Source organism: Dermacentor andersoni, chromosome 2 (assembly GCF_023375885.2).
Source record: "Dermacentor andersoni chromosome 2, qqDerAnde1_hic_scaffold, whole genome shotgun sequence".
NCBI classification, from domain to species: domain Eukaryota; kingdom Metazoa; phylum Arthropoda; class Arachnida; order Ixodida; family Ixodidae; genus Dermacentor; species Dermacentor andersoni.
Window position 1 is genome coordinate 238269925 of NC_092815.1, and position 25819 is coordinate 238295743.

General features: G+C 48.1%; 2 protein-coding genes across 2 annotated transcripts; one reads left to right on the forward strand and one right to left on the reverse strand.

The window, feature by feature from the left end:
• Positions 1-12896: 12896 nt before the first annotated feature.
• On the forward strand, positions 12897-14372 carry LOC126539737 (uncharacterized). The gene has a single exon (XM_050186584.3). It carries the CDS (start codon positions 13088-13090, stop codon positions 14225-14227), a length of 1140 nt encoding a protein of 379 aa, XP_050042541.1. The 5' UTR covers positions 12897-13087; the 3' UTR covers positions 14228-14372.
• Positions 14373-14439: 67 nt separating this feature from the next.
• Positions 14440-16520, reverse strand: LOC126539736 (uncharacterized). Its single transcript, XM_055075817.2, has 5 exons — positions 16429-16520; positions 15248-15455; positions 14931-15104; positions 14772-14858; positions 14440-14707 (listed from the first exon to the last, which is right to left on the reverse strand). The coding sequence occupies exons 2-5, from the start codon at positions 15397-15399 to the stop codon at positions 14440-14442; spliced, it is 681 nt and encodes a 226-aa protein (XP_054931792.1). The 5' UTR covers positions 15400-15455; positions 16429-16520.
• Between the last annotated feature and the right edge of the window lie 9299 nt (positions 16521-25819).

A 25819-nucleotide genomic window follows, 5' to 3' on the forward strand; every position in this document is an offset into this window, starting at 1 on the left:
CGCAACATTAATTTATAACATGAAACTTTGAAGTGTGGTTTTAAACTTATTGGTGTAAGTTATGCTTGGAAGTAATGCGGGTAAGTTATTCGAATCTTTGCTCGTTAGGGGAAAAAATGAATATGAAAAGCCGACGGTGTTGCAGTGCGGAATGTTTACCTTTTGGCGGTGATCTATGCGAGATGAAATGTATGGTGGCGGTTGAACAAAGATAGAACGTAAATATACGTTGTGGTGGTAGATGTTATGGTAAAGACATATGCGAGATGGTTTTCTGCGGGTTGATAACGGTGGGAGGTGCAGGAGAGCTTTCATGTTAGTGACACTCGCAGTTCTTTAGTAGTTGGTGAGAATGAAACGGGCTGAGCGATTCTGTATTGCCTCTAGAGACTGTATGAGGGTGTCATGACCAGGGTCCCATACTGATGATGCGTACTCTAGCTGTGGACGAATGTAAGTTGTGCACAATAAGAGTTTTAACGATGATGGTGCAAGAGAAAATTTCCGACGAAAGTATCCCAGTGTACGAATGGCCTTAGAGGCTATGTGATCAATATGAGTTTTCCAGGATAGATTGCTGGCAATGTGAACCCCCAAGTATCGATATGACGTTATAAATTCTAATGGAATCTTATTTAGCGTATAGGTGGGCGAGATCACGTTAGTACGAGAAATCCTCATAGTCTTACCCTTTGTAATGTTTAATTCCATGCGCCACGTACGACACCGCTCATTTATATTATTGAGATCCTCCTGAATTACTAGAATATTTGAGGAATTAGTTATGTTACGATACAAGACGCAGTCATCTGCAAATAGACAAATGTTCGAGGAAACGTGAGTGGGCAAGTCGTTAATATAAATTATCAGTAATAAAGTACCGAGCACGGACCCTTGCGGGACACCGGAGTCAACTGGAGCTAAAGGCGAGTTAGCATCATTAGTGGTTACAAATTGAACACGTGATGTCAGAAACGCGCGAATCCAATCAATTACGGAGGGGTCGATGTTTAGAACGTTTAATTTATGAAGAAGCAACGCATGGTTCACTTTGTCAAACGCTTTAGAAAAGTCAAGAAATATAAAGCCTGTTAAAAAGCCAGAATCTAAATTGGCATGTAGGTCATTAGTGAAGAGGATAAGCTGAGTGTCACAGGAGACGTTTTAATGGAATCCGTGCTGCATAACTGTGCAGAAGTTGCTATTTTCAAGAAAATTAACTAGATGCGTGTATATTATATTGTCGTGGTACAACGCGGACAGGAGACAGGCAGACGTTCAAGAACAACAGGAAAACCTGTTCAAAAACAAACGGAACCGAGGCACGCCTTCTTCGTCTTCACCCAAACTCAGCCACCCACTAGACAGAGTCCGTTAACGTCCCCATCGTCGTTGTCTTCTAAGTAGAATACACGCGTCATTTCTCCCTCCCTAAAAGAGCATCGCCCCGATGCTAAACCAGAAATGTCACTCGCGGAAGTAAGAGTCTCTCGCATAGTTATTCGCTCACATACGGCTTCATGCGGACAACGTGCACAAGTTCAGGACAATGTGTGCGGCGCCGCGTACAACTGGCACTATCGGGGACGACCTCGTACGTGACATCACTGAGCCGGCGCAATACTCGATATGGTCCGAAGTATCGTCTTAGCAGCTTCTCGGAGAGGCCTCGTTTTCGTATGGGTGTCCAAACCCACACTCTGTCGCCGACGTCATAGATGACCAGTCGACGCCTAAGATAATAGCGCCCTGCGTCGTAGTCTTGCTGCTGGCAGATCCGCAAGCGTGCGAGCTGCCGAGCCTCTTCTGCGCGTTGCGTACACACATCGGCGTCCGTATCAGTGTCGTCAATGTCGCGTGGAAGCATTGCATCCAACATCGTTCGCACATCCCGTCCGTGAACAAGGGTGAACGGAGTCATGCGCGTTGTCTCTTGTTTCGCCGTGTTATATGCAAAGTTGATATACGGTAGGATGTCGTCCCAATTTTTCTGTTCAACATCCACGTACATGGAGAGCATGTCTTCAAATGTTTTATTTAGGCCTTCTGTTAATCCGTTGGTTTGTGGATGGTAGGCGGTTGACTTCCAATGAACCATTCCACTTAGCAGCAAGACGTGATCTAAAAGTGCAGCCGTGAACGCGGTTCCTCGCTCTGTTATTACGACGGTTGATGTGTCGCAACACAACATCGTCACTGAAAAAGCACGCCACCTCGGCTGCTGTGCTTCTCTGGATTGCCTTTGTTTCAGCGTAACGTGTGAGATAATCAGGTGCGACGATAAAAAAGCGATTCCCTGGAATAGCAGTAGAAAGCGGGCCCAAAATATCCATTCCAATTTGATCAAATGGTCTTCGAGGAACGTGGACAAATTGTAGGAGGCCAGCTGGTTTCATCGGAGGTGACTTGCACCTCTGGCAGTCGAGACAAGTGCAAACATGATGTTTCACGGTGGTCGTAAGTCTCGGCCAGTAGTACCTTTGCTGCACTCTGGCCAATGTTCGCGTGTTTAAGTGACCAGAAGTCACCTCGTTGCGACAGGCTTGAAGTACTTCCGTATGAAGCGCTGCAGGAATGACGAGCAGATGAGGGGACCCGGTCGAGGAAAAGTTTCTTTTGTGAAGGGCATTGGCCTGTAAACAAATCGATAACAGTCCTCTTGCGAAAACTCTGTGCAGTTTCGCAGATCTTCCCTCTAAGTAATTGATTAGCACAAGCAACTCAAGGTCGTGTTGTTGTTGTGCGATGGCGGATGTGTCCAGAACACAGAAATGCTGAGTCTTCGTCTTCGGGTGGAGCAGGCGACTCTATCGGCAATCGAGACAGGCAGTCAGCATCCGTATGTCGTTTCCCCGACTTGTACTTGACAGTCATGTCAAACTCTTGCAACCGTAGGCTCCAACGCGCCAGTCGTCCCGAAGAATCTTTAAGGTTTCTCAACCAACACAGTGAATGGGGGTCGCTGATAACTGTGAAGTGGCGGCCATACAAATATGGGCGAAATTTCATAACCGCCCATACTACAGCGAGGCATTCTTTCTCAGTCGTGGAGTAATTAGCCTCTGTGCGTAAGAGTGTTCTACTTGCATAGGCAAGTACTCTTTCTGTGCCCTCCTGCTGTTGCACAAGAACAGCTCCTAAGCCAACAACACTTGCATCAGTGTGGAGCAATGTAGGAGCGGTCTCATCAAAGTGAGCAAGCACTGGAGATGTCTGGAGACGTTCCCGCAAGTCGTTGAATGCACCTTGCTCTTCGTCGCCCCATAGAAAAGCAACGTCGTCTCTCGTCAGGCGAGTTAACGGCGGCGCAATATGAGCGAAATCTGCAATAACCCACCGGAAATAGGTACAGAGACAGAGGAAGCGCCTGACAGCCTTTTTATTGGATGGTACGGGAAACTGTGCGACGGCGGCAATTTTTTCGGGATGCGGGCGGACACCTGCGTGGCTGACAACGTGACCAAGAAAGTGTAGTTCCGCAAAGCCAAAGTGGCACTTCTCCGGTTCCAGGGTAAGGCCGGCGCACCGGATGGACTGCAGAACCGCTTCAAGCCGTTCGAGGTGTTCTTCAAATGTCGCGGAGAACACGATGACGTCGAGGTACACTAAGCAGGTTTTCCACTTCAGGCCTGAAAGCACAGTGTCCATGAGGCGTTGGAACGTAGCAGGGGCAGAGCACAAGCCGAAAGGCAAGACCTTAAATTCGTATAGGCCGTCTGGTGTCACAAAAGCAGTTTTTTCACGGTCTATCGGGTCTACTTCGATTTGCCAATATCCGCTTTAAATCCATTGAAGAGAAGTAACGCGCGTGTCGAAGCCTGTCGAGTGAATCGTCTATACGGGAAAGCGGGTACACGTCTTTCTTTGTCACCTGATTTTGTTTTCGGTAGTCCACACAGAAACTCAAGCTGCCGTCCTCTTTCTTGACCAGAACAACAGGAGATGCCCAGGGACTCATTGATGGTTGGATCACGTCGTCTTTAAGCATTTTTGTCACTCGTTGTTGTATGGCTTCACGTTCTCTGGGAGCAACACGATAAGGATTTTGGTGAATTGGTCTTGCCGTACCCTCTGTAATTATTCGGTGCTTTGTTAGAGGTGTCCGACCGACGCTGGACGCTGACGCAAAGCAGTCGCTGAATTTGGCCAGTAGCGTAAGAAGCCGTTCTCGTTCGTGTGGCGACAAAGCAGTGCTGACGTCAAGTACAGGAGCTGCGTCTTGCGTAGGTGCTTCTTCGAGTAGTGAACAGCAGCCGCGGACATCCGCAACACCGTCAAAATAAGCCACAGCCGTGCCCTTTCGAAGGCGCCGTCGCTCTGTGCTAAAATTTGTTAGCAACAGGTTCGTGCGCCCGTCGGTGACATTTACGATTCCTCGTGCGACCGAGATACCATGAATGAACAACAACCTGGTTACTTGGTCGGCAACGCCTTCGCAATGAAACGGTATGTCACATGCTACCGAAACAAGGGTACGTGATCGAGGTGGAATGACAACGTCGTCTTCAGTTAGACGAAAGGAGTCGTGTTGCAGCGTTAAGCAATAGACTAAACCAGGACTCTTCAAAAACGTCACCATGCGATCCAGGATGTTAATTACGGCGCCATTGTCTTTCAGAAAATCAATTCCACTAATCAAATCTCTACAGCACACAGGCAGAACGATGAAAGCGACCACGAAAGAAGAACCTTCAATATTAATTCTAGAAGTACATCTTCCAGTAGGCATCAGTAATTGACCGCCTGCCGTCCTTATGTGAGGTCCCGTCCATGGCGTCTTTAGTTTCTTCAGGCGGAGTACGAGTTGCTGACTCATTATAGAGAAGTTGGCACCACTGTCTACTAACGCTCTCACTGGCTGTCCGTCCGCCAAAACATCAATGTCGGCGCTCACAATTTCTTCTGTGTTTATCAGCTTCACAGCGTTCTGCAGCGGGAGTGTTGGGGGCTTTTTATTGTCTTGTGGCAGGCCTGCAACCTTACCCCCAGAGGTCGCCGCCTTCAGTTTCCCCGGCGTGGGCTGGGCGACCTTCGTCCTCGGAGGTCAGCAACAGTACGTCCAGTAGGTGAAGCCATCTGACGTGGAGAGGTTGGAGAACGCGACCGACGGCCGAAATTGGACCTTTCGTTGGGCACGGATTCGTCATTCGGGTGCGCTATTGGAGGTTCCCGAAAAGCAGCGTGGTTGCAGCGTAGCATGGTATCGTCATTTGCACGTCGACCATAGGACCACGGACGATTAGGTTGAAATGACGTGTCGCGATGCCACCAATTACGCGAAATATGTCCGGCGCCTCCGCAGTGAAAACAAAGTGGTCGCCTATCAACGGTGCGCCATACGTCGGTTCTCCGCAATTGCGGCCGTCCCGTAGCGTCGTTTTGCGGCGTTGACCAAGGGGCGGTGAACGACGGCTGCTGGTGTGACTGCAGCGGCATAACGGGTGCGCGCCTCGAAGCATTCTCTTGCGGCGGCGACCAAGGAGCGGCTGTTGGAGGCTTATGGTACGGCGGTGTGGTTGTGACAGGTGGTGGACATCCGACAGCGGCGGCGTAAGTCATGGGACGCTGGTGATCTTGAAAATCGGCTGCCGGGAACGCCTGCCTGATTTCGTCGCGCACCACTTCGGCGATTGATGCTACAGATCTATCCAACTTTGGTGTCAGAATCTTTTGCACTTCCTCTCTGACAAGCTCTCTGATCAATTCACGCAAGGAATTCTGATACTCGGCAGTCCCTGCGGCGGCATTGATTGCATTCCTGGTGGACAGTCGATCGTACTGCCTGCACCGTTGATGAAGGGCCGGCTCATTAGCCGTAGCCTCTTTCATAAAGTCAGCGACGGTGACTGGTGGATTGCCTACAAGCCCCGCGAACAGCTGCTCTTTTACACCTCGCATGAGGTAGCGCAACTTCCTATCTTCGGGCATGTTCGGGTCGGCTCTAAGAGGGGGGCCATGTCCTCGGCGAACATTGTGACCGACTCATTCGGTTGTTGCCCCCGTAGCTCCATCATCAGCTGGGCGCGGTCGCGTCGGTCGGCACTTGCAACAGTACCCGTGATCTTCTGCCGAAAGTCACTCCATGTCGTCAGGCTAGCTTCACGGTTCTCGTACCAAGTACGACCGCTGTCGTCAAGGGCGAAATAGACGTGGGAAAGCTTTTGCTGCGCACTCCACTGGTTAATCTGTGCGACGCGTTCATACTTGTCAAGCCAGTCTTTAATGTCTTCGAAGACGGCACCGCGATAGAGATCGGGAACCAGTGGATGCAGAACGGTTACCTGTTGTGGACTGGGAAACCCGCTGCTTTGGGGTGCTTGCGGTGAGCTGGTTTCGGCCATTGCGAGGTGTGTGCAGCTGCCGGAGAGAGGTGGTTGAAGAGGCGAAAACTCTGGGGCAAGGCCTAGCAGTCGGCAGCTAAAGCGATGCACGGGTGTCGTAACTGGTGACAATGCCTCCGGACTAGACGAACGACTCCCAGGAGGGCTCCGGGGCATCAGGCGAACTCAGCGCTTCCACCAGTGTCGCGGTACAACGCGGACAGAAGACAGGGAGACGTTCAAGAGCAACAGGACAACCTGTTCAAAAACAAACGAAACCGAGGCACGTCTTCTTCGTCCTCAACCAACCTCAGCCACCCACTAGACGGAGTCCGTTAATGTCCCCATCGTCGTTGTCTTCTAAGTAGAATACACGCGTCAATATGCTCCATAACTTTACATGGTACAGATGTAAGTGAAATAGGTCTATAGTTCTGTGGATCATGGGTTGGTCCACTTTTGTGAATGTGGATTACTTTGCCAATTTTCCAATCATACGGTAAGGTGCGAGAGTTGTAAGATTGCGAGTAAATACATTCTAGTATGATTGAACAGTATTCCACTGTGTTTTGTAAGAATATAGTATTAATTTCGTCTACCCCATATGATGCTTTAGGTTTTAATTTCTCTACTATGGCTTTGATACCGGTTGAGTCGAAAACAATGGGATCCATGAAGTGGTAGTTAGTTGAATTTATCTCAGGCATCGGATCAGGGATCTGAGGTGATGAGAATGACTGAGTTATGTGATGAGAATGACTGAGTTATGTGATGGGAATGACTGAGTTATAATATACGATGTTTTGCGACTGGTGTTTGTCAAATCCTCGACGACGTCGTAAAATAGTCTTTGTATTATCGGAGCAGACTTCTGAACTGTTGCTGCTTAATCATGCGGAGACCTGGATTTATGTCGAAGTCAGGTTCGGAACTATGGTCCTCGGAGCAGATGCGGCAGAATCCCAGAGGACACCACGCATTGCTGGTTTCCACAATTTCCTCGATGTACGCAATCGTCGTGCCCTTGTTGATGTGCTTGAATTCCTGGCTGAACTTTGACAGCATCAATTTCGCTTTCCCTCCGTGCAGTCGAGCGATCCGTCTTGCGACGTAAATTCCACGGTTGAGTAGTAGACGCTGGTCTCCCTCGATGACACCTTCTACGTCTGCGGGTGTTTCGATGCCGACAAAACTAACAATGCTGCAGCGAGGCGGAAGGCTCACTTAATCTTCGAGCACACTCAAGGGGTGGTGCCCCACGACAGCTCTCCGGTGGTATCACTTGATCTTCCGACAGCGTTATCGACTTCGACTTTAGGACGATGACTGCACCGTGTTGATTCAGGAAGTCCATGCCGAAAATGACGTCTCATGAAGACTGCTGCAGAATAGCGAAGGTGGCAGGGTAGGTCCGGTCATGAGCCATAATTCTTGCCGTGCAGAATCCATTCGGCGTTATGAGGTGTCCTCCAGCTGTCCGAATTTGAGGGCCTTCCCATGCAGTCTTAAAGGGCCCCTGAAACGGTTCGGACAAATTTTGTAGGCGCGTAGGGTACAGCTTAAGCAGAACATTCGCACCACAATTTAAGTGAAGCGTTACGTATTAAGGGAGCTACAAGCGATTACAAGTTACCCTCCTCCCTAGCCATGCTTTTCCTCCTCAACTCGTTCGCCGAGCTATCGGGGCTAAGCTCCGCTTTCACTGGTTCTGCGTCACGATGCGACGTCACATCGCCCACTTCCAGTTGTTTTCGAGCCCGCCCCCGCCCGCGCAAAACCTCTCCGCTAGCCGCTTGGCCATCGATCGCCAGCGAGAGCAATCCAAGCAGCGTGCGTTGCAATCGTTCTGTTGATGGTCATTCGCGTCATGGACACGGAGCTTGAGGAGCGGTTGCACCGGATGAGCGAGGAGATGGCTTTTGAGCCGTATAGCAACACACTTTTTCGCAACACGTCGACGACGGCAGCAACGATTCGCCACCACCAGACTCACTGAATTCCCCTGAGGGCCCCGACGACGACAACGATCACCGGTAAGCATAAATACGGAAATTAACTTTCTCTATTCAATACGTGTCTGTCTTCTCGGAGCTGTCTAGCTTGTAACAGCAAAAACAAAAAAAACATTCAACTTGTACGGTGTGCTCTTTGTACTGTTCAGAAGGCGCAGCGCGACTGAGAAGGACAAAAAGAAAGACAAATCCACATTTTTTACTATTTCTGCATTCATGTTTGATTGTGCTTTAACAGATTTTGTTGGGACGCTCTCTACTTTATTTCGCGATGTATGTGTGGTATATATAACGACCGCATCCGATGATTCGTTATGATGTAGGTGCGATTGCCGGCTTTGCGAGCACATGCCAACGGACCTTGAGCAAGTATGTTGCCGTGACGTGCCACAAGTGGTTGCAGAATGTCCGGAGGGTTACATCACGCAACATGAAGAGTTCAGGAGCGTCTGCCTTAGCCCCGCAAACGCGCAAATCCTGGCGCTGACCGGATACCGATAGTCCGATGCGCTGCAGCCACTCCGCTTGTCTGCTGCCTTGCAGAGGGACACGATGTCGCAACTTGACATATTTCCAGTCGCTACGTCTGCAGCCCACAACGCCACAACGGTGATTCATCGTGCTCACGAAAAAAGACAGACCGGCACTGACGGCGGAGCTCTCGTCAAAGACGGAGCACGTTGTAACTCAAGCAGACGACGCCTGCTGTGTGACGGAAGTGCTTAAGTGTACTGAAAAAATTTTCTTGTGCATTCTCTTTATGTTACTTTCTTTTTATAAAAACAAATAACTAACATGCCGACTATTACGAACATGATTTGTTTACCATGAAGTTGGAAAAATTATCGATCACGCACCCTGGGCAGCCAATCGGATAGCTCGCCCCACTGACGTCTATTGGGTAATTTACGTCATATGGGTAAGGGCGGCTTAAAATTTCGCCGAGCAGTGTGCTGCGATTGGCAGCGATGTGCATTTTTCAAACCTTATAATAAATTACACGCTTTACGCGGATTACTTAGATGGATCAATTAACGATCTGGAGGACCTACTCTAACGACTCAGTACGTTTGTAGAAAACCGTCAATATTGTTTCAGCGCCCCTTTAACCTTCTTCAACTGGGCGGTGATGTGTCCACTCATGACGGGGTAATCGGCTCCTGTGTTGAATGCGTGGTCGTCGAGAAGTACGTCGAGCTCGGTGTGGTTCTCTGTCATTCGTTGCAGTTAGGTCTTGGCGTCCGATTACGGCTGCGTCGCGTTGACCTGTGTCTGGTACGTGGCGTTGTCTGGTAGTCTTTATTCGGCGTATGCTTTGCTTCCACACTTCGTCGGGATGGCGGCGTCTTGTTGATACGTCGAGACAAGAATTTCCACGTCTTCGTCTGTGATGGAGGATCTTCGTCAGGTTGAAAAACAGCAACCGCACCTCCATCGGTGGCTGCTTTTAGTTGTCAGCATATGGGCTCGCAGACCAGTCCCGGGCTGGGGCAATGTATGGTCTGCGTTGCGCCGACAAGTAGCGGCCTGGAGAGGGTGAACGGGATGGTCGTCGAGAGCGCCACTGAGTGGCAGCGAGGTAGTCGGTGATGTCACGTGGGCGCTCCCCAAGCTGTGGACGCACCACGTTGATGGCGAACCCTCGGAGTCCCAAATCGCGGTATGGGCACCTTGGTGCACATGGCCGGCTTCTCCGCAGTCATAGGAGAGCGTACAGTGGTCGAGGGCTCGCCAGATGTCCGTCTTCCTCGCTTAGCTGCTCTGGGTGACGGGTGGGCGTGCTGGCGGTGGCGGCGTTGGACGACAGGATTCCGGCGTTAAGGGCTTTGCCCCGATGGCGGAGGGGGACCTTGACGGCGGGCGACAGCGGCGTAGGTCATCATTTCCAGCTGGGGTTGTGGCGATGACGGTTGCACTTTAGTAACCCCAAGTGATCGCTGAACCTCCTCTTTGACGATATCGGCGGCTGAGGCCACTTGAGTCTGCGACCTAGGGAAGAGCTTCTGCAGTTCCTCGCGAATGGCCCCTGTGATGGTCTCTCCCATGTCTTCACTGCTGAGTAATTGAACATCAGTGTAGTTTCGGCAGTTATGCTGCCTTATCCGCATATCGAGCGTCTTCTCGATGATTGTTGCTTCGGAAGCAAATTCAGCAAAAATGCTGGGTGGGCTGCGTATCAATCCGGCGAAGAGCTGCTGTTTTACCCCGCCCACCAGGAAGCGAATTTTCTTCTCCCCGGGCATATCCGGGTCGGCGTGGCGGAACAGGCGCGTCGTCTTTTCGGTGAAGATCGCTATGGTCTCGTTGGATAATTGTGCTCGGGCTTCTAGCATAGCTTCGGACCTTAATTGCGCATCATGCTCGTAAAAATTCGCAGGGAGCGGCTACGGAATAGGTTTCACGTTGTCAAGGTCGACTCTCGGTTCTCGAACCACGTTCTGGCGGTGTCGTCTAAGGCGAAGTATACATGCCGCAGCTTGTCTTCAGAGTCCCAGTTGTTGAAAGACGCGATTCGTTCGTAGGTCTCTAGCTAGGATTCTGGGTCTTCAGTCGATTATTCATGGAAAGATGGTGGGTCCTTAGGTTGTTGCAGCAGAAAGGGGGACGCTGGGGCTGCCATTGGGGTTGTCTTGACCACGATCTTCTTGGTCTTCTCAGGTAGAAGTTCGTTCTCCGGGGGCAGCGGTTGCCCTCGGCGGCTTGCTTGATATTCCGGGACAATGTTGGTGTTGTCATTGTGGTCCGGGCTTGAATCACGGCTTGTCGGGACGTCCGGTACATGAACGAACTAGCACCTCCATTAGATGTCACGTGGTAGTCACAGTGAAGAAATCAGCAAAACTGTGAATGGCGAAGCTATTGTTCTATTGGGCGAGTTTGTGCCCTCAAAGACAGGCTACACTCAACGAACGGTGACAGCGGCGAACACAGTCGGCAATCATCGAAAATCTGAGCAACGGGTGAAGCGCGTCGGCTTTTACACATAAGTCATTGAAGGTTCCAGAGTAATCGCTAGTGCCCGCGTGTCTTCCAGAAACCTCTACACCATTCGCGTCGCGGATACATGAAATCAGAAAACACAAGGTTCGGTGACAACATACTGCGGATAGAACCATCGATAACATTCGAGAAACTTCAGATACATGCAGGCGCGTCCCGCGCTGTGCGATAACATTTGCTAGGCGGTGAAACGTGATCACCTGATAAAGATAAATAACTACACGTGTCAATATGCAGTAACTAGCCATACCATCTGGGTAGCGTCGCATCGCGGCAACTCATGGCTGAGGCGCACCAACGGCTACGCCCATTGTGCAGCGAGCGATTGCACTGGCATTGAAAAAATAGAGGAGGCGGTGATTCGAATCCACCTTTGTTTGAACCGAGGGTAAGTCTAACGTGGAGTTTTATCGCTATCATCGACAGCGTGCTTTGAGAGCGTGGCGATGGTTGCGGTGGCTTGTCTGAACATGCCGACGTGCTAAGCCTTTTACAGAGTATTTTTGAATGAATTCGTTTGTACGAGAGCCACATGGTCCGCATTCTGAGAGACCAAGGCCTAGCGCCTGCGGAGCTTCCGCAACCCTGAAGTGAGTGAGTACGGATGCCTCGTGGGAGCTTCCGAGTTTTTCTTGTGTAAATATAGCTTCTGTGTATATAGTTGATCGACTCTGGCAGTCGCGGCTCTGGGAGCCGGGAGCACGCGCGCCATGGATCCCGCTACAGGGAGTCTGGTATTGCGGTCTGGCACCGGGTGCTTCTACGCCGCCTTGTACGGCCGTCGTTCGCTCAGCGATGTCGTGCAACGAGCGGGGTATAGGAGCATCTCTCGGAGCCGACGTCTCCTCGCGGCTGGCTGTTTTGTCCCCATTACGGGTGTTTTGTTTGGAGGCCACTTATATTAAGAGTAGCTACTCTCCAGCCCTAAATGTTTCCGGAGTGGCATGTCGCATGTGGAGAGGCACAAGCTGGTGGACCCTGACGTCGATGTGTCACGCTGCCCTCATTCTAGCTATCCTCGCACGAATTGAAATGGTTTGTTCGTCTAAGGAAAGTGAGATTTGTTCACGTTAACTCAACGTCTGAGTTGTCGACTTATATTCTGCTAGCTGAATTAAACATCCTAACACGTGGACGATGCGACTGTAGACCATCAGCCGCTTCAGTGTGTTGTCGAGACTGCTAGAGTGTACTCAGCTTGAGTGGAGTCACCCCTGATTTGCTGTCATCTGCACATTGTCTGGGCTGTCACCTGCCACGTCGAACTACGACCGAGCCACTCAGGCAGTGGAGGTGACTATGGCTGCTCCCGAGCAGCCGACTTCAGCGGCCGCCTGCGCCCGGCTCGCAACTCTCGGCGGCTACGACAAGCCAGCAATCACCAGCGCCTGCAGCGGCTCCCGGGGCGGAAAGCGCGTCGGTGCGAGCGACGCTTGCTGATTCCGACTATGGGTCTGTTCGATTCAGCTGCACCACTTGAACCTAGTTCACGGTGGTTCACGGCGAGTTCCGCACTTTTGCAGCGCCAGTTCAGTGGTGCAGCTGCAACGCGACACTAGCGCCCCGGAGAAACGAATGCCAAGGTGCAGGTGTTGTGCAGGCCTTCTGCGTCGTGTCGCCCGTTGTTTACGCGCTGGTGAATTTGTATGTGACTTGTGCTATTTGCGTTGCGCTGTTTGCGGTTGTAGAAAAAATTGGTCAGGTCTGGTGTGTGTGTGTTGTGTGTGAGCATCGCTGCTGCACTGAACGACGACGATGAACTGTGCCACACTCTCAACTGTCGTTCAAGTAGCCATGGACCTTGTGGACTCGGACAGTGATGAGGAGTTCGATGACTTGGTCGTAATGTTGGCCGTAAAGCTGGTGAGGAAAGACCGAAATCGTATTCCACGATACCATGAAGACGTCGTTGGCAGCTATTTTGAGTTTGAGTTTAAGCGGCTCTTCCGACTGTCACGCGAGACCTTTAACTGTCTTGCAGACCGCTATCAAGCGTCACCGTTCTTCCCAGAAGCTCGTGGAGGGCGCGCGCGAATCAGTGCCGAAAAAACGTGTCTCATCGTTTTGAGCTATCTTGGGAGCCAGTGCAGCATGTACTCAATTGCAGACAGATTTGATGTTACAGAGTCATCTGTGCACGCTTGCATTGAGAGGGTGCTCAACCTTTTACATAGCATGAGTGAAGAAGTGATCGCATGGCCGGACCAGCAACAGCAAGAACGTAGCAAGGGTGGCTTCTTAATCAAGAGCGCTGGGAAGGGGCCACGAAACACAATTGGCTGCGTGGACGGAAGCCACATAGAGATAAACACCCCGACCGAATCCCCGCACTCGTACTTCAACCGAAAAAAGTTTCCTTCTTTGATCCTGCAAGGCATATGCAACCATGAGAATAGGTTCATAGATGTGCTCATTGGATTTCCCGGCTCGGCGCACGACGGCAGGGTGCTCCGCGAAGGCCCCTTTTTTGAAGCTGCAGCAACCAAATGCAGCAATGGTTATATCTTGGGGGATTCAGCCTATCCATTGCTACCATGGCTTATGACGCCTTACAAGGATACGCAGCGGAGCTTCCCCTCCTGGAAAAGGAAATATAACAAGTGCCATTCCCAGCAGCGAGTTGCCATTGAGGTGACATTCGGTACACTCAAGCAGCGATTTCGCAGGCTGTACTTGGTGGACGCAGCCAGCATCAAGCAGTGCTGCCTTATAATCATGGGCGCATGCGTCCTGCACAACTTATGCAATGAGGAGCGAGATTTCTTCGAAGATCTGCAGGTACTCCCGGATTTGGAGGAAGTCGGAAACGATGAGGACAGTGGCAATGTTGTTGACTGCAGTGTGGCAGGCTACAGTGAGTGCCTGCGAAAGGCAATTGCCGAAAAGCAGTGCTAAAATTGCATATCCTTGTGCCGCTAGCAGTACTTATGCAGATAAGTTTTGCTTCACTCTGTAATGCTGCAAATATACTTTCTGAGACAATGTTTGTGAAAGATAAAGAATCGAGACGTTTGGGGCCTGCAAGCCCCAGGCTACTTTGTATGGTTGTCTTGTGTTGCGTGGTGATAATACACAACACACACACACGTTTTCTTTTTTGAAAATTTTTATTCAGGAGCCGTTGTGGCAACTTTCTCCACAGCTGTAACCAGCCGCTCTAACAAAGCCATTTTCCTATCAAAGCGTTCGGCCCGCTCTTCCTTCGCCTCCTTAAATTCTCTTAAGAGGGCATTCAGCGATGTGCTGTCCTTTTTTCTTCGCAAGGCATCCTTAGGGTGTGCATTCACACCTGCAGCTGACGCAGGCCTTGTCAGGGGTTTGCCCGTTGACAATTCTGGCTCCATGTCAGTGCCGTCATCAGCGCCGGGAGACATGCTGAAAAACAATGTGCAGGATTAAGGGGGATACCTAAACTTCTGTCAAAATGGGGCAACTGCACCTGCTGTCTTTCTCAATTGTTCCTCCAGGCTTCATCAGCACTGTCGGTGTGATGTGGTGTTCTTTTTCAAGAACATCACTTAGCTGTCTATGAAAGAAGAAAAGAATTAGTTGCAAATACAAAAGCCCGAGACTGTATGCAATAGTCAACAGCACTCACTCTTCATATTCACACAAAGCCGTCGAGTGCCCCGATGAATTGTTTTTTATTTTTGTCTTCTTATATGATCGTTCAAGGCTCTTCCATTTATTCTGCACCTGCAGCTCAGTTATCACAACTGAGAACTCTGTGTTGATCATACGAGCAATTTCTTGCCACATGGCCTTTTTTGTCCTGTGAAAAAAAAAGTAATGGATTAAAATTTGGCAATTCTAGCACATTAAAAGCTGCTGAAGTATGCTCGCAAGTGCCAAAGCAAACAAAGTTGAAATTTAACTTTTTGTTAACAAGTCAATGAGAAAGTAAATGAAACTTGCTTAAGGCCGCCTTTTTTCCCGACGAGAGGATTCAGCTCTTTATATTTCAAAATGAGGAACCGGGTCCTCCGAACACTCCAGAGTTCATCCTCGGGGGATCTGGATCGCTCCTCCATCGGTGCGACGCCGAGGTCCGTAGGCGTTGCCTCCATGGCAGATGACGTATTAGTTTCACATTCTTGAAATATCACCGTGATGACCGTTCCATCTGACAGAAAATAGTACCGCATTGAGTTGTAGGTATGCATCTACTCTGGACTAACGTATTCGAAACTTCACACGCGGGCTCAGCAGTAAAGAGGAGCGACTTGTCAACCTACGCACTCAGACGTAGATGTACATGTAGATTCCTGTGACCTAGTGGCACGTACCCACTCTGGGGGATTGGCCAAGAATTGGGTAGTTTATAAGAAAGTGTAAAATAAGTCAAAATTTCATAATAGCTAAGTAATTATAAAATACAAAGATTGTAGAGCCTGCATGATTTTACGAAAATGAAAATTCTACTATAATTATAATAAAACAGTTCAAATTCAATTTTACTGAATGAAAAGGAGGCTTAAAATTTTGTATTCAGAGTTGAAATCTCATTGATCCTAAAAGAAAATCTTGGCAACGCTAACCTTCCCGTCGCTATGCCGAAGTGTAGGGGCACCCAAAGATAGTACATTTTGAACAGTTAAATCTAATCCAAGAAGGCGGAGTGGTATTTGTAGGGTTCGTTTACTTAAGCTAATAAATCGTCGACAAGAACTTAAAAAAATTGTCTATGTTCTCATCTTCACTACATATGTGACAAATCGGTGAGGGTGTCAGAATGCAGCAGTTACTTCAATTTTTTTCTCGATTGGCATACGAGTTTGTTGTATGCAATGCAACAAATAAACGTTAACGTCTTCTTTCTTTTCTTTTATCGCAGCCAACATTTTTAATTTTTACGCACGTTACTACGTACTTGCTATTCCCTCCGCCTTTGTTGCACGGGAAACAAAGCGCGATAAATTTCCGGATCAGAATAACGCATTTTATACACTTCAGTACTGGCATATTGACAAACAGGCACACTGCTATAGCTAAACAACGAATACATCGTGTTCACCATATTCACAGGCGCCGACAGCTTAATTGAAGGAGCTTACAACTAGAAATTGACCCCATGTGACTAAAAAGGGTTAACATACCTGGCGTTCTGTAGGCAAATCCATCGCCGAAGGGAACGCGCCTCCCATCGCCGTCGACTACAGGGGTAACCTGAGTTTGCACCCCGTCTACAAGTACCGACAGCGTCGGCAAGTCGTTCGCTGACATCGTCTGCTAGCTGTGGTCGGCTCTCAAGTGTGGAAGCTCAGGAAGCTCGTGAACCGCGCGTGCACCAACGCGGCACCACAGGCAGAGCAGGTTCTGAAAATTCCTGAACCGGCGCTGCACCTTTGCTGCACTTTTTGAAACGAACGCTAGGGTGCAGGGGGCGCTAAGCTGCACCGCTGAAACGAACGGCAAGGTGCGGCACCGCGTGAACTGGCTCAAGTGGTGCAGCTGAATCGAATAGACCCTATAACATCGCCATTTCGGAATGCTGGCCTGGACTCGTGTCATCCAGCCTGCACACGCGCCCCCTGCGGAGCTCCTTTTGCGAGCAACGAACGCCTGCGGTGTGGACCAGCGCCACCAACGGTGCGCGTTTGAGGGACAGGATTGGCTGCACGGCGGCCTGGATCGGTGCGCGTGGTGGCCGGCTATTTCCTCGGCGCTGCCACAGCCGCAGGTGCTGCTTAATTCTTGTTCGTAAAGTACACGTTGATGTTAGATCGTGTAGCGTGTTCTCGCCGAGGTATGTAACGACTTACGGTTGGGGGAATGGGTAGACGGAATCCGCTTTCCCATCGTAGCACTTGCCACGCCGGTGGTCATTAGTTACGCAGTGGTACGAGAGATGGCACGCGTGTTCCGCTGGTAATGCCGCCTGGCGGCGGGGATCTCGGGAGCAAGAGGGAATAAGCTATCTTCAAATACAGTGTACTAGACTATGGTCGAGTGGACCGACCATAGAGTTACTATACTGTCTCTAGAGGGCAAGCTACCCACAGGGCCCGTGCATTGAAATCGAGAACCACAAGAGCGCCGCCATGTTGCTACGCACTGAGGTTGCCAGCTCCTGACACGCTTGCTAGACTTGGTGACAGTAGTCAGTTTTAATCTGGCAACCGTAGCAGCGTAGCAGCATGGCGCCTTGCTTGTGTTGCGGTGATGTGGCGTGCGTGCAGCCGTGTGTGTGTGCCTTATAAGTTGGTTCTTTATTCTATGTTGCGGAATGGTGTGGGCGCGGTCGATATTGGCCGTGCAGGTAGCAGTTATGCAACCGAAGGATGATCCTGTTGAAGTTTCCGGCGGTATGCGGATTTCAGCGGTCACGCCTGTTGCAGGAGTGCGACTCGACGAGGTTACAAAGCTCGAAGCTGTGGTCAGATACCTCGTTGGCGCCCCGTAATTCTCTTCGCGCGGGCGCGTTATGTTGCAGAAGCCGCTGGGCTCTTTTTTTCGTTGCAGGGTGCTTTTGTCGTCGCGACGACAGATCGTTTTTTTTTTACCAAATACTGACCCAGCTGTGGGGCACATGTAACGGACAAACGGAGGTCTCAGAAGAACACCTGAGATTATAATAAATTAGGCGGCGCAGGAACTCCGGGGCACCCAAGGGACAGTGGGGGGATCAAAGCTCGAAGCAGAACGGTACGTAGGTTGAGGCCGCCAAGGAGGGTGTGTGCCAGGGAGTGTTCGCGCGGACAGCTAGCTCCCCTGGCACGCGCAGCGGTGCCTCGCAAGATCAAGATACTTTAAAGCCACTTGCGCCCATGAGATTTCTTTTGCCTCGGAGCAGTGAACAAGATTAACCAGAATAATATGGAGGGCATCCGGTGCAGTCGCGAATGCGAGTCCTGACATGTGTAGCTCGCGTCGCCGAGCGTACGTAGTAATATTAGAGTTAGTTGTATGAACTGTAAGCATAATACGCTTTGTTACGGTAACTTAGAGGAATGGGTCTAGAGGGCGGTGTTGGTACGTCTTTTCATACCACGCTAATCCTATACTCCCCCTACAAACACACACACATACGCCTTTTTTTTTCTATATGTATACATACAATTCCTTCCCATGACGGATTGACCAGTTTAAGTTGTCAACTTGACAATAAGTGTCATAGGAATTCCTGTAATAAACACAAATACACGATGGAATTGTTTACTTTATTTTTTATTGCAACACTAAAAACTACATAGAACCTTATTTTTATATGCGAGAGAAGTGTAGGCTTTTTGCACGTGTGGATATAACAAGCTTAATCCAGTTTGCAATACACAGACAAAGCAGCTGCTACAAGATGACCTGCATTGAGGGCCACACAACACATACATTCCTTGCTTCCTTGCCAGTCAAGCCCAAGTGGCTTTGGCAGGCTTGATGAATGTATTAGCTTTTATAGAAATAATAAAAGAGGTTATTATTATTATTATTATTATTATTATTATTATTATTATTATTATTATTATTATTATTATTAAAGGTGAAAATATATAGAGGGACGCTTCAAAGTACGCTCTCTAGCACTGCAAAGTATAACAATATTGTATGTGTACACTAAATTTTCAAAAAAGCAATGCATCAATGTCCCATTTGCCTTCAAGTTTATTATTAAGTTCAAGTTTACTGAAGTTTATTATGAGCATATGTACAACAGGAATCTGCTGACACACCCGCAGTCAAGGTAGCTGTTCGGGGTGTGTTGGCTGTCTCAGTGTAAGAAAAAGAAAGAAATTGGGTGAATGTCAACACTAGTGCCACTGCTTCTTGCCTCCGACCTGCGCGTGTCTGCCCAGGTGAGCTGGCGTGGCGAGACGTAGGAGTCATCCGAGAGAAACAGTATCGTTTACATGGAGAAATGGCTGTTCACATTGCCTGTCGCTTTCCCTCACATGCTTTCTTGGCGACTAGGATGACACATCCGCAGTCAAGGTTGCTGTCCGGGGTGTGCTGTCTGCCTGAACGTAAGAAAAAGAAAGAAATTAGATGAATATCAATACCAGTGCTATTGCTCCTTGCCTCTTACCTGCATTTGCCTCCACGGCCTCTTGGCTTGCGGAGTCTGCATGAGGGAGCTGCTGTGGCTAGGTGTAGGCATTGTCTAAGCCAGTGGAGCCCTGTCAGAGGGAACCACCCAGGAATAAACCGCGCAACGGTTTCTGCAATAATAAAGTTTCTCCTCCTCCTCTAAGCAAAAACAAAAGGCCATTCAAACCGGAAATTATGTAACTAAATGCAGTTCTTATGTCTGCTTTTTGCACTGTTCTTGCCTAAAGTTTTCAAAGATAGTGTCCAGAATGGGCACCAGCACTTTGACTGCTTTTGCTTTTTACCAGCAGTTGTTGCTGCGAGATCCTCAGTATGGCTGCGTACAGCATTGCAAAACTTGGTGGAGGCAAAAATATAAAGAATCATCTTTGTCTTCACGAATGCTTTCAATGTCTAAATGCAGTGGTAACTATCACTATTGGTGCAAGGACCCCACATCTATGCGGCAAGTGCCATAGCTCGAAATTGAATTTTGCCTTTAGTGTTTCACAGGGTGGCTGATATGTCCCCATTGGATGTCATCCGTTTCTTTTCGTTTATTCCAGTGTGGAGAGAGCATCATTAAATTGTTTTTTTTTTTAATTTTCGTGTGGCTTGTTTTTTTTTTGTTTCTTTCTGAATTTATCAAGCAGCAGTCTCATGATGCTCTCATGTAATGACAATCGTCATCTTTTGTTTTGCAGAAAAACAACGCCATTCCTGACCCATTGTTTGCTATGCCATTACTCGCATAATTTTGCAGAGTATTCTACCTTGCTTTACCTCCACTTGCTTGACCATGACTTGCTTGACCTCCATTAAAGAGTCTTGCATTTTCAAATACCATTCTTACCTCAATATCATTTGATACTTCTCATAATTTCTGTATCTTAGGCTTCTGATACTATGCATTCACCATTTTTGCTTGTTGTTTCTGACTAGAAATGTCTTCTCTAATTTAGTGCTTAAATTTTACCTTTGGAACACATAGCAGGGCTTGTCATTGCATAGCTGCATAACAGGGAAACATGTTTCATTAAATGTTTGCTAAATCCAATAGAAGATATATGAATGCAGCTTGCAGTGTGATTCGACTGGATGAACCATAAAGGTAACTCATCTCACTTGCTAATTAATTAAAGCACATATTAGTGTGATGTACAACATACGTTACACTGATGTGGTGGGTTCTCTTGCTTATACAGCAATATAATTGGTGCGCGAGAAAAAGTTATTTTTGCGTACCCCTTGTACTGATTTAAGGAAACTGAGCTGGAGCTGTCCACATGATCTACTTATTTTGCCTGCGAGTATACTCAACAAACATGTGTCGCAGCTGCTTAGTGGTATTTAAGATTATGTCGGTATTGCATATGTGAGTGTTTTCTAAAATAATTGAATTTTGAAAATGCTCGTAGGGATCTGATGTGCATATATACAGTTTATGGATACATGTAAAAGACTCAGCATCAAGTGCAAGTGAACGGTCCCACAGGCCCGGAGTCGATCATGCAAATATGTTCGCTGCACAAATTTGTGACCAGAAAAGATATGCCACATGAAATGGCATGCAAGGAAGTGTTCAAAATATTGCACAGTAACTAAAACGCCTACGCTAATAATATGTCGGTTCATGCACTCGATTTCGTCCGCATTAGGCACTCGCCTCTTGATTGCTTCGTGGCACAGAAACTCTGCATCAGGCTGTTTTTCTGCTGTGGCCTTTGTAGAAGCATGAGTGTTAACCCTCTATTGCATTAATTATGAAAAAGTCATTTTAAAAATTATTTTTTCAGCTTTTACTATTGATTGAATGAACAAACACATATACCAAAAGTTTCAGAGTTATAACGACTTTATTAATAAAGATACAGCTTTGTGCCAAATATGGCACACCATGAAGATGGCCGAGCGGTCTTGCTGCCATGGGCGGAAAACAAAGCTTCATGGACGGTGGTCTCTTTAGCGCGATGTGTGGAAGGAAATGATACACTTGTTTGCTGCATTCAGGCACAGATGAATGCTGTGCTTCTTCTACCTTACCGACGACTTGCTTGTGCAAGATGGCCACTCACGTCTTTGTTTCGTCTCATCAAATTTTGACCAGTGGCCGACTTGGTCAGATCGGACGTCTTTTGGTGGCATTGCGGCCGCTGGTCCCTGTGCTTTTTTGACTTGAACCTGGAATCCGGTGTCTTGACTAGAAGGCCTTCCTGGTCGCTTGTTGGGTAGGCACTTGTTATGCGTGGTGAGGCATTCTGCAATTTCAGCTTTGAATTGAGCCAGCAGTAGTACTTGTTCCTTCCCAAGCTGCTTCTGCACCCTCCTGTACAATAGCCATGCTGCTACTACCGACAAGTATAGCATATGCGTAAAAATTAGAAAGTGCCATTTCTTCGACCTGATATGTATGTGGTAAAGTCCAAGCAGTGAGTCCAGCAGGTCGACGCCGCCATGTGCCTGTTGTGGACTTTTACTACGCTGCGGCAAACAATTTCGCGAAACTACTTGGCGGAGCTAAGCCAGTGCTTAGTCTTTTGGACTGGATCTCTCCCACCAAAGCTCGACAGAAATGCCACGGCGCGGTTATCGTACCACCGCACACACGATAACTCCATGTCATCTATCGCGCGAGTTCCTCTGAAGCACCACGTCCTTTACATTTCAGTTCATTTTCGCTTTTTAGGCGACAGTTTAGTAGATGATTCGCCCTCACCGTACCGATCAACAAAATTCCATCATGTGATAGAGTGACCTGCAGCTTCGGGCTATTGAACAGATGGCAGCATGTTACCATATTTTGTCTTTCAAGTTCATACTGTGCCAAATATGGCACACACTGATTTCGGGTTCTCTGCTGTAGTTGCAGACGAAATTGAGAAAACTAATAACTGGCCTAAATTGATGAGACCGTAAAAGATTCCAAAATAATTTTTCTACGTTTCTGCGGTGGAAATTTTCAGAGAAAAAAAAATGCCAATTGCTCGTGTTTGCCCCCTCCGAGTTTCACGTCGCTTCCCGAAATCTACTTCATCTCTGTTTCGTGTAGCGCTCAAGAGATGGCAGCACTTGCCCATAATAAATGCGCATAACTATGAGAATTACTCTGACTATATCACATTCTCAACTGAGCATCTCACACACGCGAAAGAAGATGGTAACCGGTATGTGCCAAATATGGGACGCCATGCAATAGAGGGTTAAAAGTACAACAATTAAACAGATTCTATGACTTGCTTGTCGGTTCGCCAGTACAATTCCGGTGCGCTGGTCTGCCTGTCCAGCAATTTCCTACTGAAGGGAAACCTGCAAATAAAAACAGCGCTCTGCATGTAAAAAAAATGTTCTACTGTGACGCTTCTCATACATCACATCACATCGCATCACAAGAGCTGTCTACTCGCGTGATGTTCTGAAGAAGATACATTCGTTTACTTACATGTGAAGGTATATGCCCGAGCACTTTGGTGCTTGAGTGGCACAAAAGGCATGAATGTGCCATCGTTTCCGATGTTGACGCGCCATCTTCTGTCAAACGTAAACTGTACGAAACTACTACGCATCCAAAAAAACAGAGATACGAAACCGAAATTCGCGCCATGCTTTATTGCATAAATGCGAACATCGGGATTTAAATAAGTCACGCACTTAGCAAGCGCTTTCTGTAAACTCAATATTAACGCATCACCTTCATAAAGCCATCAGGTATGCCTGTTTAAATGACAAAGCATAAGGTAACCTGTACTTGCTTTCAGCTCTTTCAATAAATGGGTTTGACGGCTTGCAAATCGCGCGTGCGCCATCTTTGAGAACGACCGCGTCAGGACGCACGCTCTACCGCCGCGCCTGAGCTTGATGTCGTTCGGTTTATTTTTGCGACATGACGAAAGAAAATTTGCACGCGCTTTGTCCATCATACTCTGAAGAGCTCGTAGGACCGACTCGGGCACGTTACAGAGCGAAGATCGAAATGTGTGACGGCATCGACCCTTATGAACTGTGCATCGGCAAGGACGCTACGCCGAACGTCGACTTGCTGCCCACCGTCACGCACGCCGACATCGTGAATTACTTGGTGCTTTCAACAAGTCACGTTACTTTGCAACAGATGAAGGCGTACAAATCCTTAGAAGGCCATAATTATTTTACGAGCGGATGGGTCAAGAGCAGCGCAGCAAAGCAGCTGGCATCAGAGCGCGTCATCGTTTGGAGCGAGGTTAGTAAATGATCGATCGTTAAGCTCCGCATTTTTTTCTTATTTCTCCAAATTTACGCTCTGTGTTCCTGTAGACAGTCTGATTTGTTTCTTTTTTGTTGTTGAGCGAAACCATTTTGTTGCCTAGCACGCGTACAGCGGCAACTTGAGAACAAGTGGTTAGAAAATGGTGCATAAGTTGTTAACGTATGACCAGCAAAGCATCACAACTGTTAGAAAAATTACTTTCTCAACTGCTTGCTTTAGAGCGAGCTTTTCTGAACCTTGTAAAGCGCGAGTGAAACCATGGTGCTCCTGCCACATTTTGTGGATAAAGTGGCGTACAACCACACAACAAACTGTTGCTGGTGCTCAGCAAAGTGGTCGTATGAAAAAGAGTATTTTCTGAGGTCATTTTATTCGAAAACAGTATTGGTGGAAATCAGTTTATTTGACATTTCACATTTCAAAAACTGTATTTGCTGAAATCATTTTGTTTGACATTTCAGGTCAACCACTCTCAGCGCCTACGGGAGGTACCCCTTAAAGTGTGGATTCTTGCCAAAGCAGATGGAACTCTCGGGACAGCGCATTGCACGTGCATGGCAGGTGTAGGCGAAGCATGCTCGCATGTTGCTGCTACACTTTTTGCCATAGAGACAGCTGTGAGGCTGAGGGACTCCGTTACTTGTACTGAAAAGAAAAATACATGGCTGCCAGCTCATAGCCGGAATGTTGAATTCCGAAGGCTAAGGGAAATCGACTTTTCTTCTGCAAAAGCAAAGAAGAAAAAGATGGACAACATTATAAACAGTACTATTACTGCACATGTAGCCCCTTCATCACATAGGCTACTGCCAATCCCAGCTGCGACAGATGCAGAGCTTGAGCAGTGCTTTTCAGCAATAGCAGATGCAGGAGTGACGCCAGCGTTGTTTACTCTGCATGAAAAATATAGCTCTCTTTTTCATCCACCACGAGCAAAAGAGCCTTTACTTCTTCGAACCCTAATGTGTGAAGAGGCCGCCTCTGAGGATTTGCCTGCTCTGGTGAGCCCAGCCGAAGAGTTTTTGAAAGAAATGGTGATAACAGAAGATATGGTGCAGCATGTCGAAGCCGTAACAAGAGAGCAGTCAAAATGTGCAAAGTGGTTTGCGTTTAGAGCTGGACGAGTAACAGCTTCAGTTATGAAGAGTGTGTGTAGGACAAACGTGGACTACCCGTCAATAAGCTTGTTGAGAAGAATCTGCTACCCAGAGAAAAACAAGTTTTCATCTGAAGCCACAGAATGTGGACTCAAGCATGAAAGTGCTGCCCTCTCCGAGTACCAAGCAAATGCAGTGCAATGCCACAACAATGTGACACTAAGAAGGGCCGGCGTTTGTTTAAGTGCCAAATATCCCCACCTTGCAGCATCCCCAGATGCTATTGTCAGCTGTCTATGCTGCGGTGAAGGCATTGTTGAAGTAAAATGCCCTTATTCACTTGCAGTACAAGGACTAGAAGCAGCATTGAGCAACAAAGATTTCTGTCTGGAAGCTAGTCCAGAAGGACCTCGCTTAAAGAGGACGCACGAGTATTTCTACCAAGTCCAAACACAGCTGGCAATGTGTGCGGTGACATACTGCGACTTTGTCGTTTGGACGCCAACCTCTGTACATATTGAAAGAATAGTGGAAGATTGTGCATTCTTTCAAGGAATTCTGGAATTGGCAACACGTTTTTTCACGCATGTTGTGCTACCTGAAATGTTTTCACAATACTTCACCCGAAAAGATACATCAAAGGCTGGCACTAGTGTTAAAGATCTGTGTACTGTTACTGTCGAGGCCCAGAAACAGGAAAAATGGTGGCATGTGATGGGGAACACTGCGCATACAAATGGTTCCACTATTCGTGCATTGGAATGAAGCGGGCACCAAAGCAGAAGCACTGGTATTGTGCAGACTGTGCTCAACTGAAGAAATCTTAGCAGAGTCCCTGGAACAAAAGCCCCAAGCTTTCACAAATATGTTACCATGAGTTCTGTGTGAGCAATTGCAGAAGATACTTCAAATCAGACTTGTAGCTAATGAAGGATTTATCGCATGGTGACAAGCTCTCATCAGCTACATACAAATGGTATGGGAAAGATCACATGTGGAAAAGAAAGAAACTCCTAAAGAAGTTTGGCCACATAACCAGCCACTGCTGCAATGCTCTACTGGAGTGGCGCTATGCATTCCGAGATGGTATCTTGTGATCTGCTGTGCAATGTCTCTTGGAACACA

Coding starts and splice junctions, on each gene's coding strand:
- LOC126539737 (XM_050186584.3), top strand. CDS start 13,088: ATGAACTGTGCCACACTCTCAACTGTCGTTCAAGTAGCCATGGACCTT.
- LOC126539736 (XM_055075817.2), bottom strand. CDS start 15,399: ATGGAGGCAACGCCTACGGACCTCGGCGTCGCACCGATGGAGGAGCGA. Junction 14,859..14,930: donor GCTTTGTGTGAATATGAAGA/GTGAGTGCTGTT, acceptor CTTCTTTCATAG/ACAGCTAAGTGATGTTCTTG. Junction 14,708..14,771: donor ACAATTGAGAAAGACAGCAG/GTGCAGTTGCCC, acceptor ATTGTTTTTCAG/CATGTCTCCCGGCGCTGATG.